At 44.3% G+C, this 23462-nt stretch overlaps 1 protein-coding gene across 3 annotated transcripts in view; it reads right to left on the bottom strand.

The window, feature by feature from the left end:
- Window positions 1-23462, bottom strand: part of RCOR1 (REST corepressor 1) — a 127033-nt gene that overhangs the window by 80725 nt on the left and 22846 nt on the right. The window contains exon 1 of one of the 3 annotated variants that reach the window (XM_078853390.1): window positions 5707-5813. The exons of the other annotated variants lie outside the window; for them this stretch is intronic. Within the exon in view, the coding sequence (XP_078709516.1) occupies window positions 5707-5734 (28 nt within the window). The 5' untranslated portion in view covers window positions 5735-5813. Of the gene's footprint in view, window positions 1-5706; window positions 5814-23462 lie in introns of those variants that run through there. 3 annotated transcript variants of the gene reach the window in all.

Below are 23462 nucleotides of genomic sequence, written 5' to 3'. Positions count from 1 at the left end.
GCAGAAAGTTCAGGAGGTAATGGGGGCGGGGGGAGGAGGGGGGAGAGAGAGAGAGAGAGAGAAGAATGAATAATTTCCCCACCCGCAAAGAAACAAAAACAGACCCACTCCACAACACGTGTGTGTGTGTGCGCGCACACGCGTGTATTAATTAGAGGGGGGGATCCCCAGCTGCCACACCCCCCACTGGGGTACAGGGAGCTCCTACAAAGCAGTGCAATGGAGGTTCTCAGTCCTGCCCCTACTGATCTCACTAAGTATGGGCGCCTCTTCAGCGTAGAATCTGTTGAGCAACACTGTGCCTTCAATGATGTGAAGGACTTTTTCGTTGGTCATCTGCCTTAAATGGATTTTCATTCCAAGACACCTACACATTAACGAATATAAGCTTCAGTCCTTCTCCCATTGAAGTCAGTGGGAGTTTTGCCATTTACTTAGTGGACAGCAGGATCAGGCTCTTAAAATGCAATCAAGATGCTTTGCAGAAACTGAGTGAGCAACATATGGCTGCTATTAAAAGTACCCCATGCCAAAAACACACAGGCTAGCTAGTTACATATACAGTATCAGATCTTAAATAATAGTTCTCCAGCTGATAAGAAAATAGGAAATTGCCATAAGAAAATGATGGTTCTGCTGTCACTGGAGTCAGGTGTATGCAGTGTGTGACAGAATATTAAGTTCTCCAGCAGATTCTAATCAACATGAATCCATCTAAGTTGACACCAAGTGATAGGAGATGGATTGAATCATCAATTCCTTGTTAGAGTTCACTCAAGGACTGAGAAAAATATAGCATTTGTGTGTGTTCTACAGGCAGTGTAACAATGCATTACAGTCACTTTAGGTCATGTCTCCATGATCCATATGCAGAAAGCCCATCTTCTGCATCAGTGCCCCTCCTTTCTGACCCCCACCACCAGGGTTGTGCAGCCCAGGATCTACATAAAAGTGTGGAAGGGAGGGGAAATGCACATGTGCGCACAAACACACAGAGATCCCCAACAGACGCTACCTGGAAAACGTTAAACAGCCTAGAGCTCTATTATAGCTTTCCCATGAAGCCTCATCTACAGAACAGAAATACCCTTCCACCTCTGCCCCAAACAAGGGCAAGACTTGGAACAGCTGCAGTCATTGGTGGGGGAAGAGAAGGAACAATGCTTACTAGCCATATTGCGCAGCTGGTGCCAGCCACCTGCTGGTACCCCAAGACACATCCCACCACTGTCTATAACAATCGGGGAGGATTTCTACCAAGTGGCTCCTCCAAGTTTCCTTTGGCCTTAAGACCTCCTGTCCGCTTCACCACTACAGGGGTGATCCAGCCCTCTATTTTTTTGCCTCCTGTGGAGGTCACTACTGTGCAGAGAGCTATGGAGTTTACCTGCAGTGGCGTTACTCAGAAGCACCTTGCTACCAGCCTAGATATAACCAGATCTGCAGTTAGCAAATTTCACTGTTCCCTAAAGCATTGGGAATTCTGCAGCTATGGAAGTCAGAGTATCTATTGTTCGAGAACAACATGAAAGGCTTTCAGCACCACCACGGAACTTTGCTGAATTACTTAAGTTTATGTGCAGTACAAACCTGAAATCCTCCACATACTGATGGTGAGATTCCAACACTCAAAGACTACTGAATAACTAGCAACAGCATTTACTGAGCCTCTGTCATATTTGGCAGTAATGAATGTTTTTATGTTTTATTACAATAGGAGTATAGACTTATTGGGGACTACAGTTAAATGAAATAAAAGCTGATAAATAATCACATTCGTGACTAGTTTCATACCTCGACTAAAATACAGCCACTTTCTAAATAAAGGGATACAAACGTGCTTCTGTTCCAAACCCAGTATTTTCTTAATTTATTAATGAAATCCTTACATTTTTGGCTGGGCACCTCGCTCCTCCATACACACACACTTGTCTACACCCGTGATACATAATAGAAAAAAGTCAGCCTGGCTCCAATCATTTCAAAAGAGAGACCACTTTAAACTCAGTAATATTGCCCAGTTAAATCAGCATCACTGACGTCAGAGTGGTACTGCATTTCAACAAGAATTAGCTTTAACAAAAGTTGCTCTGATGCAAAAGAATTCCAACCATTCTGAGAACAATTAAAACAGAAGGAAGGTTTCCCCATCCTCTTTCCCTCTTGCTAGCTTTAATTGTCTCAGGCAATGATCCAATGAAATTCAAAGCAGTGCTCTGCTATACATGTCTGCTTCACTGTGCATGTGACTTATCCTTGGTCAGCCGATTATGCTTGTGACCCCCTTTCATTTCTGTTTCAGCAGGACTGCCTAGATTTAACAGCTAGTATCTTGATGCAGTACAGTTTTGTACATACTGTAGTAGTGTTAAATGCAGCAGAACATTTCTAGACCCAAAACCAGAAAGTCAGGAGACTTTTTTAAATTTAAAAAGTTATAAATTAAGCAGCAGTTAGCTCTTCATATACGTAGCTACACCTGACTGGCACTATAATCTATATGCAAATAAAGTGCTGAGGGCAAATTTGTATCCACCCGTGAAACAGACGCTACTATTTAGATTTCTATATATAAAAGCAGCACCCTACACCACAAGAGTAAATGAAGGTGCTGTACTACAAACCCAGAGGTTGACAGAATCATAGAATATCAGGGTTGGAAGGGACCTCAGGAGGTCATCTAGTCCAACCCCCTGCTCAAAGCTACCAACTAAATCATCCCAATCCCCAACTAAATCATCCCAGCCAGGGCTTTGTCAAGCCTGACCTTAAAAACTTCAAAGGAAGGAGATTCCACCACCTCCCTAGGTAACGCATTTGGTGTAATAACCATTAAGAGAGTGTGAAAATATTGCTTTAAAAGTTACTGAGTTAAATAAAGAGTAATCATCCAGCACGGGTTAAGGAGGTCATTTTGCACTTCTAAATGAAGAGCATTAAAAAAGCTGAGGGAAAATGAGCTCAGTAAGAGAGACAGTATTCCATTATTAAGAAAGAACAAGTTCAACCCAAATCTAGGCTGAATTTCACACGTTTAGTTTTTTTAAATTATCTGATGCAAGATGCTACTTTTTTTTAATAGTTGGAGGAAGCTGGTTAAAGCACAAACAAAAAAACCCCAAACACACCCCAAACAAAAGAGCATCTACATTTGCTCACAGTCAAATCCAGCTTAAACAGTGTTATCATTTTGAGGCATCGCCTTGGTTTTTTTGCTTTATGAGTCCACTCATTCTTTCCTGCAGGCAGGTGGCACCAATGTGCAGCCATAGCAGCTGTTTGATCAACTATAAGTGAATGGTCTTTATACACAGAAAATATTATAAGTTTATATTTTATACATACACAGAACTGGTCCTAATTCTGCAGTGAACTCTGCACAGGCAGACCCCTGTACCTACACACTGCTCATTTCAGGACTAGGTCATAATTTAATGCACCCACGAATTCAGAAAATCTAGTAATATTCTCATCACCATACAGCAGCCATCTTCCACAAAACTGTGCCACATGATACCTTACTGTGAGACATCTGCTTACGATTTTGCTATTTGTGAGAGCCCTAATTTTGGATTTCCTAATTTTTGGACAATCTCAGCCAGAGTCACATTTATGTATTGTTTATACACCAACAAGGCACCTTTCCACTTAAGAGTCATAAGCTGCAAACAGATAGATTATCAAAAGTTAAATATTTTTAAAACCCTAGACTTGGTTATTATTTTGGATCAATTTATTTATATTTTTTTCCTCAAACTGAGGAAAAATTAATTATGTCAGTTTCAGTTTTGTTGATGTCCAGTTTCACTTTCAGGTTTTTAGTGGTGCAGTGTCTTGGGTGTTTTTAAATGCAGAGTTTAGCTTTTCAAAGAAAGACATGGTCAACTCTAGCTACTAACAACCCACTAATATTTTTAAAGGCTGTAAAACCCATCTATACTAGTGCTGAAAAGTTTGAAGGCATATAGTTTGAAGTTTGAAGGGAAATAGCCCTGAGTAGCCTCTCTGTATGTCCTCCATGTAGACATTTAATCCACATACAGTGTCTCTTTTTGGGGTTTAGATTAATCCATGTACACATGAGGAGCTAATGCAGAATACCTTCTGCCTTTTAAAAGAAAATCACACCCTAGCTTATGTTGCAGTAGACAAGCCCCAAGTTAACACTACATACACTTTCTCCGGCTTTGTCTTCATGCACATAAAGTGTGTTCTTTACTAGGATTTTAACTTAGCTTTTAGTTATGATAAGGCAATTGTAGTTGTCACACGAGTCAGCAGATTGAGTTTATATTGCCCCATAACAGGTCAAGTTATTCCCTATGGGGGAAGTATAAACTCAACCTGTTAAGTCCTGTGACAGCTACAATTGCTTCGTCTTTATTACATAAAAATGTATTAACTAAAATTAAAATCTGACTGAAGGCAGGCCTTTGTCCAGGCACAGCCAGACTTTCACACCAAAAGGAACGGGGTTGGGAGGTTGTTTGTTTGATGTTTAAAGAGAACCGAAGCACTGGATTTTATTAAAAAAAAATAGTAGAATGGAAATGTTTGCTGGTCTTATCCTTTATAAAAGCTTGTTTTTACAAAAACCCTGATGCTGTTTAAAGTTTAAGAGTGTAACAGTCCATTTAACTAAACAAAAAAACCACACACACACACCCCTAAAAGGAACTTAAAGAAAAAAAGGGCTAGTGAGAAACCATTTACTGAAACAACCATGTGCATGTGTTTCATTGTACATTCCACCACACTTCTGTATAAATTTACAACACACATCTCGGTATGCAGCTACACAGATGCTTCCGCCTTGCCTCTCACCATGGGGCAGAACTTCACTAACTGCACTGCAAGCTCCCCTCTACCCATATCACGCCAGCCACTGCCACTTTAAATGCAAAGCAAACCATACCCCACAGCCACACCATAATTATTACAGTAATTTAGAATAACTGTTCAGGAAATCAAGTCAGAATTCATTTTTATCAGGAGTATTTTAAAAGCCAGTTGATAAATTTATAAACAGGTTTCAGAGTAGCAGCCGTGTTAGTCTGTATTTGCAAAAAGAAAAGGAGTACTTGTGACACCTTAGAGACTAATGAAGTGAGCTGTAGCTCACGAAAGCTTATGCTCAAATAAATTTGTTAGTCTCTAAGGTGCCACAAGTACTCCTTTTCTTTTTGCAAATTTATAAACGTGAACTCCAAATAATCTAAAAGTTGCTTCTACTCCCTTTCTTCAAGAAGAGTTACTCCACACAACAAGTGTTCTCCCTCCCATTTCCCTTATATCCTACAAAGTTCCTATGCCATTAAAAAAAAAAAAAAAAAAAAACAGATTTAGGATCCAATCCTCTAGGCAGCCTAGTCATACGAGTAAGAAAGACATTACCATCAGGTTTAATGCAACAAGCACAGGTCTTGCAATTTCTTCATCAGTTATCATTCACTTAAGAATACAGCCCAATGGGGCAGGTAAAGATACCTGTGTCACCAGACCAGTTTAACTGTTTATAAGACTTATCAATAAGGACGTAAAGACAAGACAGCTTCCTCCCGTCCCTCCCCAGCACACCCTATCAATTCTGCTTTCCCACCTTCCGCAAATAATCTGACAGCCTCCAAATTGGACATGTCCCTGTGTTCATAAAGTCTTGGCTCCTTTACACAGTAAATCCTCTGGTCACCTCCCTCCCCTTCCTACCCACTAATGAAAGGGCCTCTTCTGTCATTCTTCTCCCCTTCTGCTCTTCTCCAGGAGGGCCATTCTACTGTCCCTCCCCTGCAGAGAAGGAATCAGAGTGGCCCAATGCAAGCCTGTCTCTGGCTCTCTCTCCCCTTTCCTGTTAAAGGAGCAGAGACTTCCTTCTCCCTCCCTCTCCTCCCGGGAGGGTTTCTGGGTCAGCTCTCTTGCCAGAGAAAAATTTCTACTCACCCTGGGACAGCAGAAAAGCATCCCACAACCCCCAGCCTTGACGAGGAAGCGCAAAACCTAGTTATCAGCAGGAATGTGTCCACAATTTATTTTAAAGCTTCAACTAAGTCGGTTTGGCCTTTAGAGTCCCACGCAAGTAGTTGCAACCAGAATATCACAGCATCATGCTAGTGTGTGCAAAAGAACTACAGCATTACTACAACTTGAAATGGAACAGAGTTTCAGTTGCCCAGTGTAACAAACAAGTATAAAGTTTCCGTAGTCTGAAGCGTTAGCAAAACAAATTCATTGCTTTGTTTTTTGTGGAGAGGTGGTGCCAAAATACACTCATTAGCATGCCCGCATCCCTTTAAGACAGCTTGTGTTGATTTGTGGAACTCTAAGTAAGTCCCTGGAAAACGCCAGCGTTGTTATAAAATGCAGATACTTGCTTGGCGAAGATAACTACAAAGAAATGTTCAGTGTTTCAAAATCCTTACTGATGGATGGTCAGATCCGAACAACAAGGAATTGGAGTCCAATTCAGATGGAAAATAAAGTTCCCTAAGCTCTCTTTAAACTTCAGACAAATCAGGACAAGCTATTCCTTCTGAGCCTTCCAGTAGCAGCAATCCTGCTTTACAGAACATGACATTGACGGTACTAGCTTCACCAAACAATAGCAATGATGTGTGCTGGTACAGGACATTCTGTGGTATCTGAATTTAACAAAAACTTGTCCCCAAAAGTCCAAGGGCAAAGTACATGATAAATGGATATTCACAGCATAGCACTAGTACAGTAAAAACAAAATCATTGTGCACAGAAGAATAAAACTATAAAAGCTGAGCAACAGCCTGATCTTCAGGATAGGTATAGATTTCTCAAAATAATAAATAATACCACTACATACCACACACACACACACCCCACAGTAAATGGGATTGAGATTTTGGCTCTTTTGAGGATAGCAAGTGGGGAAATTACAGTACTAAGTCATAAGACACTAAATTAAAGGCAGCACCAGCACAGAAGATGCTTACACAAGATCCTCTCCAGGAATCTGACCCCCTGACATCTCCCAGACTCCACTGCCATCAATGCGGCTTCTGACAAACACAAGGCTTCACCGACACAAACCTAACTAGGACTGTTGGAAACATCTAGCTAAGGTACTCCGATGCCCCCAGCACCACAGGGCCTGAGCACCTTACAACCTCTGAGGTATTTACCCTCACAACACTTCTGTGAGGAAGTACTATTACTGAGGCCCTTAGTAAATCATCATTGCGTGGACTGCAAGGAAATCAGGAAGTTAGCCCAATACCGTGATTTTTCCCAACAGCTAGAAGACAGACATGGCCGCTCATGGGGGTTAACAGGACGATCCCATCCTTGGATGGGGACAGAGAGGTGCCAGGACAGTCCTATCCCCTGGAGTAAGGCTGCATGTCTCACCATATGGTGCTAGCTGGTTCAGCCTAGTCTGGCCCAGAGCAGGGATTGGCTCAGTTCCTGACTGGCTGGGGTGGTGGTGGGGGGGGGGGGCGGGGGGAGCACACAAAGCTGTGAACATGGCCATTAGGAGACCCAGACCACCCCACAGTGCCCCCACCACCCCAGGGGCGACACTGCAGGAGGTGAGACCACAATCCATCCCCTCGCCATGGCCAGCACCATGGCTGCTTGGATTTAGGGCTCTCAACTCTCTAATGGCAGAAAACCTAACATCCTTGCCCCACCCCAGCTCACTCCATCCCCCTCCCTCGCTCTCCCCCACCCTCGTTCACTAGCTCATTTTCACCAGGCTGGGGCAGGGGGTTGGGGGTGAGAAGTTTGGGCTGCAGGAGGAGGCTCCAGGCTGGGGAAGGGGGTTGGTGCAGGAGGGGGCTCCAGGTGGAGGGTACAGGCTCTTGGGAAGGGCTAGAAATGTGGGGTTCAGAGTGTGAGAGAGGGCTGAGGCAGGGGGTTGGGGCATGGGAGAGGGTACAGGCTCCGGGAGGGAGTTTGGGGCTGGCTTCGGAAAGGGGCTCAGGACTGGGGGGTGGAGTGCAGGAGGGCGTAAGGGCTCCCGGAAGCGGCTGGCATGTTCTGCCAGCTCCGAGGCAGAGGGGCCAATGGACTCTGCACACTGCACCCACCCTGAGCAGTGGCTCTGCAGCTTCCAATGGCCGGGAACTGCAGCCAATAGGAGCTGAAGAGCCAACGCTCGGGGTGGGGAAAGCACGCAGAGTCCCTCTATGCCTAAGAGCTGGTGTAACATGCTGGCCACTTCCGGGAGCCACACACAGCCAGGTGGGGAGCCTGCCAGTGCCGCCAACTGGACTTTTAACAGCCTGGTCAGCAGGGATGACCAGAGCTGCCAGGGTCCCTTTTTGACCGGGTGTTCTGGTCGAAAACCAGACACCTGGTAACTGTACTTGGAACATGAGCGAGAATGAGAAGGCGCCTTGTTCCACCAGAGGGATGGATCCCGGTATCAGCTTTGCACCAGTTGGGGCTATTGTCTCTCCTCTGGAGCTTCAAGGTGTGCTGGAGCTCTTAATCACCCCATGGTCAGCTCTGCGCCACCTCCCCAGCTGGGCAGGAAGCAGCAGCTAAGCCAAGAACAGAGCAAGCTGGGCCCTGATCCTCTGCACGGGCTGGCACCATGTGGGGAGAGCTCCCCCACTCCACTCTCCAAAATTGGACCATCCCACCACCTCCCCACTCCATCCAGGATGGGACTGGCCCCCACTGATTCCCACAAGAGCAGCTGCCGTGTGTGCTTCCCCCGCACCAACTTTTGGGGAAAAAAACAAGCGGGGGGGGGGGGGGGCACCGAGGCACACAGAGACTACACAACTTGCCCTAGGCTATGCAATACATCTGTGGCAGAGCTGGGAATTGAACCAGGCTCTTCTGAGTGCTAGGTTACTGCCCCAGCCACTGGCCAGCCCTTCTTTCTCATTATTCTACTCTCAGCTCTGAGGGACCAGACAAGATATTCTGTGAAATTTTAAAAAACTTGCCTATTATTTAATGAAATTTAAAAATAAATGAGGCCGGGGATTGCTCTGTATTTTTCAAAAGCTCTTTAGAAAAAGAGGACTGTGTTAATTCAAACATGAGGCAGTATTTCGTTTGCCCTTGAAAATGCAGGCGGCTCCTAGGAGCTATTTGGTTTGACAAGTTTTCCTTCAGATTTCAGAATTAAAAAAACAAAAACAAACCATCTTCTCCAAACTTCATAACAGAATGTTTTTTACATATAGTCTCTGCTAAAAATACCAAACCACCATGAAGGATCCCACAACAGTGCTAATCTGAGTTTTGCTAACACTTCACCCAAAACACCCTAGCACTACACAGGCACAAATCAATCAAGACAGATGTTAGCACTGGAAAGTTCTCCATTTATGTCAGCGGTTCTCAACCTATTTACCACTGTGGGCTGCATATGCACCTGTGTGTGTTACACACACACACGGTCCACGTATGTACACACACACACACACAGTACGGCCCTGAGGATGGCAGCTGTATGCTGATTGGGCCACAAGTGGCCTGTAGGCAGAGAACCACTGATTTATATCTTAATACTATATATGCAGCTAGAATAGACAAAAGGCTTAATTCTTCATTGCCTGGCACCTTGTGTAGACAATTACAAAAGTGCAGAATGACAGCAAGACACAGTAAAAGCCGTGTTACCTGGCATTTTACCACCCAGCATTTCTGTATCTCCCAACACAAATCTTCAATCTAGTAACCAGGACTAGTATACTGCCCAGGAGGTTATGCAATTACACATTCTGTACTCTACTTTTATGCAAAAAGAGGCAGAAGACAAGTAAGCAAGCTGATATCAGGGATTTAATCAGAGAAGCAGCTTCCAGGGTATGTCATAGGGTCAGTACAGATTCAGCCCAATCTCCTACACCTTCTACATCTACAATGATAATTGATGTTGATAATGATGACCCTGAGGCACTGAAAGATCCTGAAGTGCCTTCTGAATCAAAGAAAGATTAAATTATGTTTAGTATAGTTTTAGTGTTAAGAATGTGTTTAGTGATCTGGGTGTATGCGATACACTGCCCATAGTGATATGTAGTGTCATAAGATAACCTATTGTATAGAAAACTTTACCTGTTGTGACAAAGATCTTCCTCTACCTTGGTGGGTCCTGCGCTTATTGGCGGATTTTGCTTGCCTCAGAGATTCACAGTTGCCCTCAGTTTGGCCACTTTCGTGGCCCAAATCTGCCATTCACTCAGATAACCTCATCACTGGCCAGCATGGGAAAAAGAAAGGAGAACAATCCCCCAGTCTCTGCTGGTCCACCTAGTGGGTCAGGGGACAGGCCAGGGACCTTCCCCTCTGGTGGGACCCACAGTCCAAGTCAACTCCCCCTGTATCCAATAGGGAGTTGGGGGGAACCTGGGCCCGCCCTCTACTCTGGGTTCCAGCCCAGGGCCCTGTGGATCACAGCTGTCTATAGTGTTTTGTGTAACACCTGTGTGACAGCTACAACTCCCTGGGCTACTTCCCCATGGTCTCCTCCCAATACCTTCTGTATCCTCACCACAGGACCTTCCTCCTGATGCCAGATAGCGTTTATACTCCTCAGTCCTCCAGCAGCACACCTTCTCACTCTCAGCTCCTTGCGCACACCTCACTAACTGGAGTGAGAGCCTTTTTAAACCAGGTGTCCTGATTAGTCTTAATTCTAGCAGCTTCCCAATTTGCTACAGGTGTCCTAATTAGCCTGCCAGCCTTAATTAGTTCTAGAAAGTTTCTGAGTGTTCTGGAATAGTCCCTGTTATTTTACCCAGGGAAAAGGGACCTACTTAACCTGGAACTAATGTATCTACCTTCGACCACTCTTTTGTAGCCATCTGGCCTGACCCTGTCACACTGTATACACCTACGTGCTTCAAGAAACCAACCACTCTGCATAAAGTACTACTACTGGATTGGTGAATACCTGTATACTAGTTTATACTTAATTCATTTTATTGTATTCTAATTCTTTGATAATTAGTATTCCATCGGTAAGTACAGCTCTTAGTTGATTGGAATTTGGACTAACTGGCACCCCCCATAACAAAGCTTTTACTGTACTAACTAGTCTCATTTACACCTACTGTGAATGACTACACAAGGTGCAAGCCAACAGAGTATCCTCAGCAGCAGCAAATGGGCTCCTCAGCCAGACCAAAGCAAAAATCCTGCAAGCATGTTGGATTTTGCTGAGCTGCCTTCACTTTGGGATTATGAATGTTCCATCTGTGGTGCCAACCCTCTGCATACCACAGCATATTATAAAGGAATCAATTAAGGCAAAAGCAAGGCAGTAAACACGAACCAGAGATCCAAGATGTATGGCATGCTCCTCTGATCAGAACATAGCTCCCTCTCTGCTTTGATGCTTCAGGCATGGCTGGGGCTGGCCCAGGTCAGTTGACTCAACTCTGGCTCGCAGGACTCAGGCTGCAGGGCTAAACAATTGCACTGTAGACATTTGGGCATGAGGGGAGTGGGTCTCAGACCTCAGGCTCCAGCCCAAGCATCTACATTGCAATTTTTAATCCCGCAAGCCTGAGTCAATTGACCTGTACTCTGAGACTCAGTGCCATGGGTTTGGGTTTTTTTATCGTAGGCATAACCTGAGACACAAATTAGCATTGCGTATCTGGAGCAACATCCCCAAAGTGCAGAGGGAGCGGGGAGACAGGCAGCTGGAGAAAAAGAGAGAATGCCTGGTCAAAGGCAGGGCATGGGACAAAAAAGGGAAGTCAGGAAGAGTGAGAGGGACCAGGAAAGAAAGCGGATAAGAATGAGGCTATGGCAAGGCAGAGAGGGACACAGGAGGACAGAGAGACATGAAGAGGGAGACCAAAAGCTGGCCAAATAAGGCGTGGCCAGCAAGGAGGACAATCTGCCTACTTAGATAGCCAAGGATTCTTAGTACCTCACGGGAGGAGCAGAGTGCAGCTTGCATACAGGAAACTGACTTATTATGAGAGACCACGTTGGAGCCTGGTTTGGTTCTACCGCGAGGAAGGGAAAGGTGGCTATGCTAGCTAGTGGGGCTGGTTAAATGTGCATGGCATTCGCCCACACTGTACCTGGCATCCGTGCTCACACTCCTCTCACAAGTTTGCTATATAGCCATAAAATTTACTGTTTCACTATGTTCAGGCCAATAATCTTTCCAGTCTGGGGACAGAAATTCTGTTAAGAACTTAAATGCCTCTTTCCTGAGGCTGCAATTCTTAAATTTTTCTTCAATTAAACACAACTAAAAGGGTTTTTATTTAGAGTAAAAAGGATGTGTCTGCCTCTTCTACAGCACCAGGCATACTGTCAGTGCTAAACAAAGTGATTAATACTACAGTACCTAATACAAGGGGAGCCTGTCCATCGTTGGGCTCCTAGGTACTGCCACAATACAAATAAATTACAATACCCAGTTCACCAGCAGATCTCATTTGGAGCCCTTCCAGATGCGTGCATGTTTGGAGGGGGTTGGGTAGGGGTGAGAAGATTATTTTTGGAGTCACTCTTTCACATGGGCAAACCCTTAACTAATACCTGCTAGTACCTGGCTATACTTGCTTAAGTGTCCTCACTTCCATAGCTGTGGCATTACACTCCGCTAAACATATTCCACCTTCAGAACAGCAGTTCGGTATCACGCTGCATCCAGTTAAATATACCTCCATCACTCTCCAGAACGGATGGTACCCTCCTTACGAGCAACTGGGTGTCTTAATCACCCTGCAGCTTGGTCTGAAGCCAGGGAGTCCCGCCAAGTGCCAAGAGAAAGGAGCTCTTGAAGATCCCCATTAGCGGACTCCTGAAACATTTCTCTCTAGGCAATAGGGTATTTCCAGCATTTGCGATCCAGGACCATATGACTGGGGAGCCTGGGCTTTTACATGAAGTTTGAGGCTCATAGACTCATAGATATGAAGGTTAGAAGGGATCATTATGATCACCTAGTCTGACCTCCTGCACAATGCAGGCCACAGAATCTCACCCACCCACTCCTGCAATAAACCTATGTCTGACCTACTGAAGTCCTCAAATCATGGTTTAAAGACTTCAAGGTGCAGAGAATCCTCCAGCAAGTGACCCGTGCCCCATGCTACAGAGGAAGGCAAAAAACCCCCAGAGCCTCTTCCAATCTGCCCTGGAGGAAAATTCCTTCCTGACCCCAAATATGGCGATCAGCTGAACCCTGAGCATGTGGGCAAGATTCACCAGCCAGGTACTACAGAGAATTTTTTCCTGGGTAACTCAGATCCCACCCCATCTAACATCCCATCACAGGCCATTGGGCCTATTTACCATGAATAGTCAAAGATCAATTAATTGCCAAAATCATGTTATCCCATCATAGCATCTCCTCCATAAACGTATCGAGTTTAATCTTGAAGCCAGATAGGTCTTTTGTCCCCACTGCTTCCCTTGGAAGGCTATTCCAGAACTTCACTCCTCTGATGGTTAGAAACCTTCATCTAATTTTGAGGCTCTCTCCACATTCTTTAAGTGGAAGAAATCCACTTTAGGTCAACCACCCCTAGGCTGAGCTAGTGCCCTGCGGTAGCACTTCACAAAGGGCAAGGACAACCTGCCTTTGCTAATGCTGTAACACTTCCACCCAAGAATTTCCTCCCCTGCAGAAGCAGGACAGAGGGGTGTTTAGGAGAAGGGCAGTGCAGGGCAGAGCACCAAGCAATGGTATTTAAAAACGCCCCTACTTTTGTTTCCCCATCTTCTACCATCTTCAACTGACAGGCTACTGCAGATGCGGGTCAGAGTTTTTTCTTTTATTTGTATGCTAATTTTTAATCTTGATCAAATTCTAACTAACCCACTATACTATACTTTTGTGTCAAGAGTAAGTGACCATATAGGTCATTCTTCTTCCCAGATAATGGAAGCAGCACTTGTCTGTTATTCCACCCAGGATTTCATGGGTATTGTTGTCTGAATTGGAGTGTCCAGTTAGAGGATAAGACATATGAACCAGGTCTACATCAGAAAATTTGCTGGTACTGCAATATTGGTTAGCGGTGTGATTTTCTGTGACATTGACAATAGGGCTTTTGCTCATAAAGAAATGTGGTTATACCATCATATATGATTTCTCATGAGGAACTGGTAAAAGCTACATCTACACCAGGAGGGTTTGCTGGTATAACGATTCTGGCAAAAATTTCAAGTGTAAACTAGGTTTTTATCGCTGCATCTAGATGGCTTCTAATTGAATGTATCAGAATGGGCCCCCACCCTGTTATTGTTTAGAGAACATTAGGAATTTCCCTTTTCGCTTTGTTCTTTTGTTCTAGTGATTACAAATCCATTCACAGAGTCCTGTGACCTTCTCATCCATTTCAGAGCCCTAATTATTTATGTGGGTGGAGTGCTAAAAGCTTGTGATGGAGTCCCGGCAGTGCCCTGCAAGGAACAGTTTAGAACCAGAAGGGAATTCAGTTGCCACATCAATTCAATCCTTGGCCTTTTTGCAAAGACTAACAAGTGCCAGCTGTATTGACTTTGTGATGTGGACATCTGTCTTCTCTAGGAACTGCATGGAAGACAACAACGTGCTTCATAAAGACCAAGACAATATTTATTTCTGGTCACTAATGATCTTGGTTATTTTGAACTGGTGACCAAGAGTTCCAAGTCATCCAGCCCCCATGAATCTTCCTTATCCATCTAATTTTACCTTCAAACAGAACAAAAAAGAAGGGGAAATGTATTTCTTCTGAGCATGGAAGATACGTGGCTTGGAATGGAAACTCACAACATCTTGTTAATGATTTATGAAGATCTATACTTAGTGCTTTGCTGTTCTAGCAGAGTTGAAAAAACAAAAAACACATTTTTTACTTTTTGCCAGACTTAAAAAGAAACAAAAAACCCTAAGAGGCTACAATTCCCATTATAATGCATGTGTGTCTGTAGCCGTTCTTGAGGAAAGACTATATTGTCTGAGTGCTGGAGTGGGTTGGTGAAGGCAGGAAATACGTCTCATGAGACAGATTCTGGGGATTCTCTCACTTTGGAGAACTCTTGAAAGAGCCTACTATTTAGGGGATACAGCTGTGTTCAGGGGGTAAGGCAAAGATTTGGACAGAGGAAAGCTGCACTCTTTTCCTGGATCTGCCCAGATAGGTCACCTTGGGCAAGACGCTTCACCTCTGTACCTCAGTTTCTTCAATCTGTAAAATTGGGATAACAATACCTACCTCCTTTGGAGACAGATAAAGAGTGCTATATAAGAGCTAGGTACTACACTCACAGTATAATCTTATAAAAAGAAAAGGAGTACTTGTGGCACCTTAGAGGCTAACCAATTTATATGAGCATAAGCTTTCGTGAGCTGTAGCTCATATAAATTGGTTAGCCTCTAAGGTGCCACAAGTCCTCCTTTTCTTTTTGTGAATACAGACTAACACGGCTGCTACTCTGAAACCTGTCACTATAATCTTATGCATTTCATCAGCAAGATGCGTTAAAGGATGTATGTGAGCCAAAGATAAAAGTAACATACACTGGAATCTCTAGGAATTCAAACCCCAAGTGAAAAGAATGCAAATAGACAAGTACATTACTGACTTCCTGATGCAGGGTGGCGAGAGGAGGAGAAAAGAAAAACCAATATTATATAGAGTGCATTCTTACTGAGGGAGATCAAAAAGGCAACAGTATGCCTTGCAGCTCTCATTGGCTGGGAACAGCAAACCATGGCCACTGGGAACTGCAAGCGGCCGTACCTGTGGACGCTCAGGTAAATAAAGCATCTCACAGCCTGACAGGGGCTTACCCTGAATGAGCCACAAACCAACTTTGGGAACCGTTGATTTAGATTAATCATTTTAAGTTCTCTGCAGAGTTCACAAGAGAGAAAGTTGGGGAGAGGCCTACTCTTTTCAGGCAATAAAGATTTCAAAGACTGAGGTGTCCACAGAAATAAATAAAAATTGATCAACTAAAGAGCAACCAGTCATCTGGACTCGATTCCATGTATCCGGGAACTTAATGAAATAGACGAGCTTCAAAAAAACAAAAACAAACCAAAACGAACAAACAAATCCCACCACAACCAGGAAGGGCTGGTCTACACGGAGAAAAAGCCTACAGTAGCTAGTCTGCACTAGCTCTTTGTCTGGACACATTAGCAGCTTACTGAGAATGGCTTAGTGCACAGTACCTTAAAGCATTTTTGAAGTGCATTAAGCTAAACTGCTCGAGGGCACTCAGTGCACAGTAAGGGCTTGTCTACACTTACATTTTAAAGCGCTCTAACTTGCTGGCTCAGGGGTGTGAAAAATCACCCCCCTGAGCGCAGCAAATCAGAGCGCTTTAAAGCGCTAGTGTAAACACGCTCCGAGCGCTGGGAGCAGGGCTCCGAGTGCTAGGAGCTAATCCCCTCGTGGAGGTGGATTACCAGGAGCGCTCGGAGAGCTCTCCCAGCACTCACGCGCGACCACACTCGCACTTCAAAGCGCTGCCACGGGAGCACTCCCTCGACAGCTCTTTGAAGTTTCTCATGTAGCCATGACCATGCCCTAAGAGTGTCCACAAGGGGTGTTAGTACAGAATAGCTAATGAGCTTTAAATTCACACCCTAGTTAACTGCACACTAACTTCCCCATGCAGACAAGCCCTCAGTTATTATACTGGAGGACAACAAAATGTTGTGCCTTTTTCAAAGACAGGCATTTAGAGGTGATCCTGGCAAACCCAGACCAGTGAGTCGTACCTTCAGTTCCAGGTACAGTGGATGAAGAGATAATTAGAGAGTCATAAAAACACCTAAATGAATAAGGACAGACTTGGCGTCTATAGAGAAAAAGCACAACTCTTTAGTCTACCAGAAATCTTGTCCCTCTTATTTTAAAATTGGCTACAAAATGAAAAGCAGAATTTAACTTTTCTCCAAAGCTTTGACAAAGTCTCTCACAAGATGCAGTTTTGGGAAGCGTAGGGTGATGGGATGAGATGCAAAATGGTCATGGATTAGAAAATGGCTAAAAAAAGACACATGGTAGCAATAAAAGGGTCACCCTACAGTAGGTAGGATTTAATGGAACCTTTTCCATTGACCCTATTTGGTTTTGGGTCAGGTCCATAAATCCTCACTTTTCAGAGCATAAGTCAACCACTAACTGATGGGGTCAGAATTAACTGCTCAGAAGTTTCTATGATTATGACTACTGGGTTTCTTTTATCTTCCTGAGGCCTTGTCTACACTAAAGGGAAAAGTCGATCTAAGCTACGCAATTTGAATTATGTGAATAGAGTAACTCAAATCAACGTAACTTAGATCTACTTACCCCGGGGTCCAAGCTACTCGACGTTGACAGGAGACACTCTCCTGTCAACTCCCCTTACTCTTCTTGATCAGGTGCAGTACAGGAATTGACAATAGAGGGGTGGTTTAGCGGGTCTTCGCTAGACCCGCTAAATCAACCGCCAATGCATTGATCTCCATTGCGTCAATCCTCCGGTAAGCGTAGACAACAAGCCCTCAGGCGCATCCGATACGGGCCACCATTAGAAACAAGACGCTAGACTAGTCAGATCTAGTTAGCAATTCCTAGGGTTCTTTTCAAAATGATCCTTGGAAGAGCTGGTTTTAGCAGTATGAAGAGGGAAGGGTTGAAGAAACTGAAAAAGCAGGTTACAGAGACACTGGATCGTTACTGGCAAATGTATTTCTTAGGCCATGTCTACACTAAAAAGTTAAGTTGACCCAGCTACATTGCTCAGGTGTGTGAATAATCCACAACCCTTTATGGTGTAGTTAGGCTGACCAAACCCCTGGTATAGACAGCACTAGGTCAATGGAAGAATTTTTCTGTCGATCTAGCTACTGTCTCTCCAGGAGGTGAAATACCTATGCCAATTGGAAAACCCCTCCCATCGGCGTAGCTAGCGTCTACACCGGAAACGCTACAGCAGCGCAACTGCACCACCGCAGTTAGGCCACTGTAGCATTTCAAATGTAGACAAGTCCTTGCAAGTGCTAGGCATTAAGTATTGCATTTAAAATACCTATAACTTCATTTCCTGCTTGCTCAGTTGTACCACTACAGCCAGAATATGGATTTATGCACTGAATTGCCTTGGGGGACCCACAATTTAATTATTCTGAAAAATTAATCACGGAATGTATTACTGAAGTTCCAAAATGCTTTCAGAAGACAGATGGTCACAAACCAAAACTAGATACCCAGACTTCTGGAGGGGTTGGCGCTTCTAGATCAGTCTTGCACCTGGCTTCACTCTGTCAAACAGGTCTATCCAAACTCCCTCAATTTTAGTAGGTTGAGTAAAAGTCTGAAGTTTGCACCCAAGGTTAAATTTTGAGGTAACCTCTGACTACTGGTTTAACTATACACATATCCTTCCCCTCTCAGGAGATACTTCTGAATAACGCATGTACGATATATTGGTACATTTAGAAACAAGTTTGTTTCTAAGAAAAGCAGCAAAGAGTAATGGTTGTTGTTGCAGTTGCAGATAGCACGAGTGGGATGGTTTGTATTAGCAGGTTGCAGGTACAAGACTTGCATTTGATTTTAATGCTCTATAGGTGCTACTCCAGAATAATAATTTTAATGTCTTTAAAACAAAGGTAAATCACATTTCCTGTAACTAGCTATGCACATCAACTGCAAAAGACAAGTTACTTTGCATACATATTTCAGCATATTGGCTGAATCATATTGTCCCAATATGTTCTCTTAGTCCCTACCTCTGCCCCCATATCAGTACCATCTGGTTCTGACCGGGCTGGTGACCACAGATCACTAGTTTAGGCAAACGTTCCTGTCTTTACAGTTACATGTCACCCACACCACCTGTGTTGGTCTGTTTATTCACCTGTTGTGTCTTGTCAATCTCAGACTAAGCTCTATGGGACTAGGGACAGTCTTTGGTCTACCCATCTGTAGAGTGTCTGACAGTGAAGGCCTGACTGGGGCCTCCAAGAGTCACTCCAGTATAACTATGTAGGTTGACAAAAAACCCACACATTGTTGTATATTACAGGGACCTAGGGCTGCCTTACTAAACTAGAGAAGAAAAGAATGTTTCCCTGTCTGCTAAAGACTAGTTTTTGAAGCCCAGAAGAAACGTTTATTGGGATCTTCCCTTACCTCCTTATTCAGAGATTTTTGAGTTTATTCTCTGTCAGAGTTCCAAATGACTGACTCGTAAACATCTGGTTTAGAAATGCCTTCTGCAGGAGAATAGAATGAATCAGAGCGACTGTCAGCTCTCATACTGCTATTTCCACCTACTTCAAATGGCAGCTGCAGGTGGCTCAGCACCTTTTGGCTGGTTTATGCACTGCAGAGGACCAAGGGCTGTAGTTTCTCTTCTAGAGCAACTGTCATCCTTGTCTCGAAGGCGGACAAGTGCCAGTTGTGATTTCATAAAGATTTGGAATTTGATCTCCCTGTTATTTAAGATGTTGTAGGGGAAATTAGCTTAATTTGCAGGCATGAGGTAGTGTTAGCCTCACACCAGGAACTTGGTGTACATTTAGGCAGGGAGCATTGGAGAAACTCAAGCTCTGTTAGGAGTCTTCTCAATACCCAGGTATCAGCAGAGCACTGCTGGTCACTCCTCCAGCCAACCACCATCCCTTTACGGAGAAGGAGAACTGAATATGAGAAATCCAAAGCGTCAGACACTGGCCTGCCTAAGAAATCAACATCCTGAGCACAGCTGCTGTGACACAAAGGGCTTTTCCTCTCCTTCTGAGGAAGTAAGCACTTCCCCCTTCTCCATTGCAGTTACTGGAGGAAAAGAGGCCTGTAGATTCTCAGAAACCCTCTTATGATCCAGAAGGGTCTACCATCACCAGGAGAAACAGAGACACACACACTTGAGTCACATCCTTCCCACTCAGCTTCCAAAGACTAATATACTTTTTCCTGAGTCACCAGGAAAGCCCCAGTTCCAGGGCTGTGGCTGGATCTCACTGCCATCCATCAAGGGAATGGGCGGTGAGGGGGCGTTTGAAATCAGGGGCAAGTGTGACAGTGCTCAGGGTACCCAGGACTAAGAAAATCACTTTGTTCCTCTCACTGGCGGAAGGTGTGAGAGTCTTGCCTGTGACTATTGGGTGTTAGCTCCCTATGTCAGCCCTGTCTGTCTATGTCTTTCAGTTTAACAAGTGCACCCCAACCCTCCTGAAGCATTCCTCTGTGACATCCAGCCCCTGACACTGACTACTCACAGAAATCCCAGATCATCTGCTTCCAAAAGGAACAATGTACCCCAGTTTTACCTACATCACTGTGCCTGTATAACGCACAGCACTCGTGAACACTTATAATACACCAAAAGAAAGAATAGAAACGAGAGATGGAAACAAATAGTTACAATATAAAACAATCATAAAATGTGAACTACAGCCTACACTTATTAATAGGTACCAAAATGCCCTACCTGCCGCACCATCCTGCCTCTCAAGATCTACCCAAGGTCACACTGAAGATCAAGCCATGAATCTTTTACTGTTATATAAAGGTCCAAATGGGGGACACAATCTGAAATCTGGAAAGGTGAAAAAAATCTAAGAAAACAGTTTGTTCTTAGAAGACTACTCCCTCCCCACCCCATTCATAGAATCACAGGGCTGGAAGAGACTTCAAGAGGTCTTCCAGTCCAGTCCCCTGCACTCAAGCCAGGACTAAGTATTATCTTTTAGACCATCCCTGACAGGTGACTGTCTAACTTCCAATGACAGAGATTCCACAACCTCCCTAGGCAATTTATTCCAGTGCTTAACCACCCTGTCAGTTAGGAAGTTTTTCCTAATGTCCAACTTAAGCTGCTCTTGCTGAAATTTAAGCCCATTGCTTCTTGTCCTATCCTCAGAGGTTAAAAAGAACAATTTTGCTCCCTCCTCCTTGTAATAACCTTTTATGTACTAAACTTTTATCACTCATAGGTCATGTTTTTTAGACCTTTATCCACTTTTGTTGCTCTTCTCTGGACCTTCTCCAACTTGTCCACATCCTTCCTGAAATGTGGTGCCCAGAACGGGACACAATACTCCAGTTGAGGCCTAATCAGCGTGCAGTATAGGGGAAGAATTACTTCTAGTGTCTTGCTTACAACCCTCCTGCTAATACATTCCAGAATGATGTTCACTTTTTTTTTAAAAAAATAAGCCCTTCCAGCTGAGAACTACTGTTCCCAGTGAGTAATCATCAGTATTTCAAACAAACAGTTATGCACCCGCCTTATAGTAGCTCCATCTAGGTTGTATTTCCCTCATTTGTTTACACGTAGGTCATGCAAGACAGTATCAAAAGCCTTACTAAAGTCAACATATACCACATCTACTGCTTCTCCCCTATCCAGAAGGCTTGTTACCCTGTCAAAGTCAGTGTTTAGGTTGGTTTGACACAATTTGTTCTTGACAAATCCATGCTGACTGTTGCTTATCACCTTATCTTCTAGATGTCTGCAAACTGACTGCCTAATTATTTGTTCCATTTTCTTTCCAGGTACTGAAGTTAAACTAACTGGTCTGCACCTTCCCAGGTTGTCCTTATTCCCATTTTTACAGATGGGCATATATAGTGCTATTTTCTCTCCCAACTTCCCTGACTTTTCAAAGATAATTGCTTATGGCTGATATCTCCTCAGTCAGCTCCAGCCATGTCTATACCACTTATGCCAGCAAAATTGTTGCTCAGGAGGGTGTGTTGTTTTTTCCACACCCCTGAGTGACATAAGTTTTGCCAACACAAGTGGTAGTGTGCCCAGCGCTATGTCAGCAGGAGAGCTCTCTCCAGTCAGTATAGAGCGAGAGATCTTATAGCGGCGCAGCTGCATCAGTACAGCTGTGCTGTTATATGGTCTCCAGTGTAGACATGGCCTCCTTGAGTATTCTAGGATGTATTTCATCAGGCCCTGGTGACTTGAAAACATCTAACTTGTTTTCAGCCTTGTCTACAGTATACAGTTTTGTCAGAGATGCTCAAGTCCCTGATTTTGCTGCATCATTTGGAACACATGCCTGCTCGACTCCCCCTGCAACCCATACAGAATTGCCTCCATGCTCTCCCCTCAGACATTCCCAGTCTCTCACAGTATCCCTGGCACTCCACCCCATGGACATTTTTCCATAATAGCTGGACTTATACACAGCTATGAGATCCTCATTTCAGAGAGTGCTATTCACTGCCGTGTCCCTTGTAAGAAATGTTAATCTGTGTATTGCTGTTTAAAAAAATTAAGTCTTACAAAGACCATTGCAACAGAAAATTCATACACAGTGGCAAAGCAGCACATTTGCAGACTATAATTAACACTCAGGCATGAATCATTACAAGGGTCATTCAAGATGGCAAGAAAACAATGCCTGCCTGAATGTATTATAGAAAGACACATTGACAAAGAGCCCAGTAAAATGCTGCTTCAAAGCCTCCCTGATTTGAATAGCCCACTGTTGAGCCCTTCTAATAGCGCTGGTGTCTGGCTGCTCGAAATCAGCAGCTAGGCAATCCACCTCAATGTTCCACCCCAGGGAAACTTTTCCCCCTTAGTTTCACAAATGCTATGCAGCGCACAGCAGGCTGCTATGAACATGGGAATATTTTTCTCACTGAGGTCTAACCGACCCACCCCGCAAAAAAAAAAAAAAAAAAAAAAGGCAGCATCAACGATCCTTTATTCTGCCAATTGCACATTCTATGGTCACACTGCACTTGCTGAGCCCATTGTTGAAGTACTCCTTGCTGCTGTCAAGGTTTCCAGTGTAAGGCTTCATGAGCCATGAGAGTGAGGGGTAGGCTGGGTCTCCCAGGATCACTCTGTGCATTTCCACATCCCTTGTTGGAATCTTCTGGTCTGGAAAAAAGTCCCTGCATGCAACTTTTTATACAGGCCAATGTTTCTGAAGATGTGTGCATCATACACCTTCCCTGACCACTCCGTGTTGATATCAGTGAAATGCCACAGAGAAGTAGCCCTTTCTGTTGATGTATACTTCTGCAAGATGGTCTGGGGCCAAAAGTGCACCATCTATTGCCCCGCCGCAGTTTGGGAATCCCATTGCCACAAAGCCATCCACTATATCCCACACATTGCCCAGACTCACAGACCTTTGTAGCAGGAGGTAATTAATGGCCCTGCACACTTGCATCACCACAACCTCCAAGGCCGACTTTCCAACTCCAAACCACATGGTGGGGGCAAGCACCACACACAGTTCAAGAAAGGTGGTTTTGCGCAAATGAAAGTTCTGCAGCCACTTCTCATCATCCCATACCTGCATCACAATCCAATACCACCACTCATTTCCTGAGTCCATTAGCGGTGGTCCACCATGTTGAAATGTTTCTTTCCATGGCACACAGCAGGGCAGTTCAGTTCAGATTCACAGCTCATGAAATACTGTAGGATCAGCCGCATTGTGTTCATAATGCTCATCACAAGACTGGTGAACAGTGCAGGATCCATGCTTTCAGGCAGAGATGGCGGGAACACAGTTTACAGGGGCAGTTGAAAAACAG

The sequence above is a fragment of the Lepidochelys kempii genome, chromosome 6 (assembly GCF_965140285.1).
Source record: "Lepidochelys kempii isolate rLepKem1 chromosome 6, rLepKem1.hap1, whole genome shotgun sequence".
Classification (NCBI taxonomy): domain Eukaryota; kingdom Metazoa; phylum Chordata; order Testudines; family Cheloniidae; genus Lepidochelys; species Lepidochelys kempii.
Note: the sequence above shows the minus strand (reverse complement) of the source record. Positions and strands in the feature narration are given on the sequence as shown.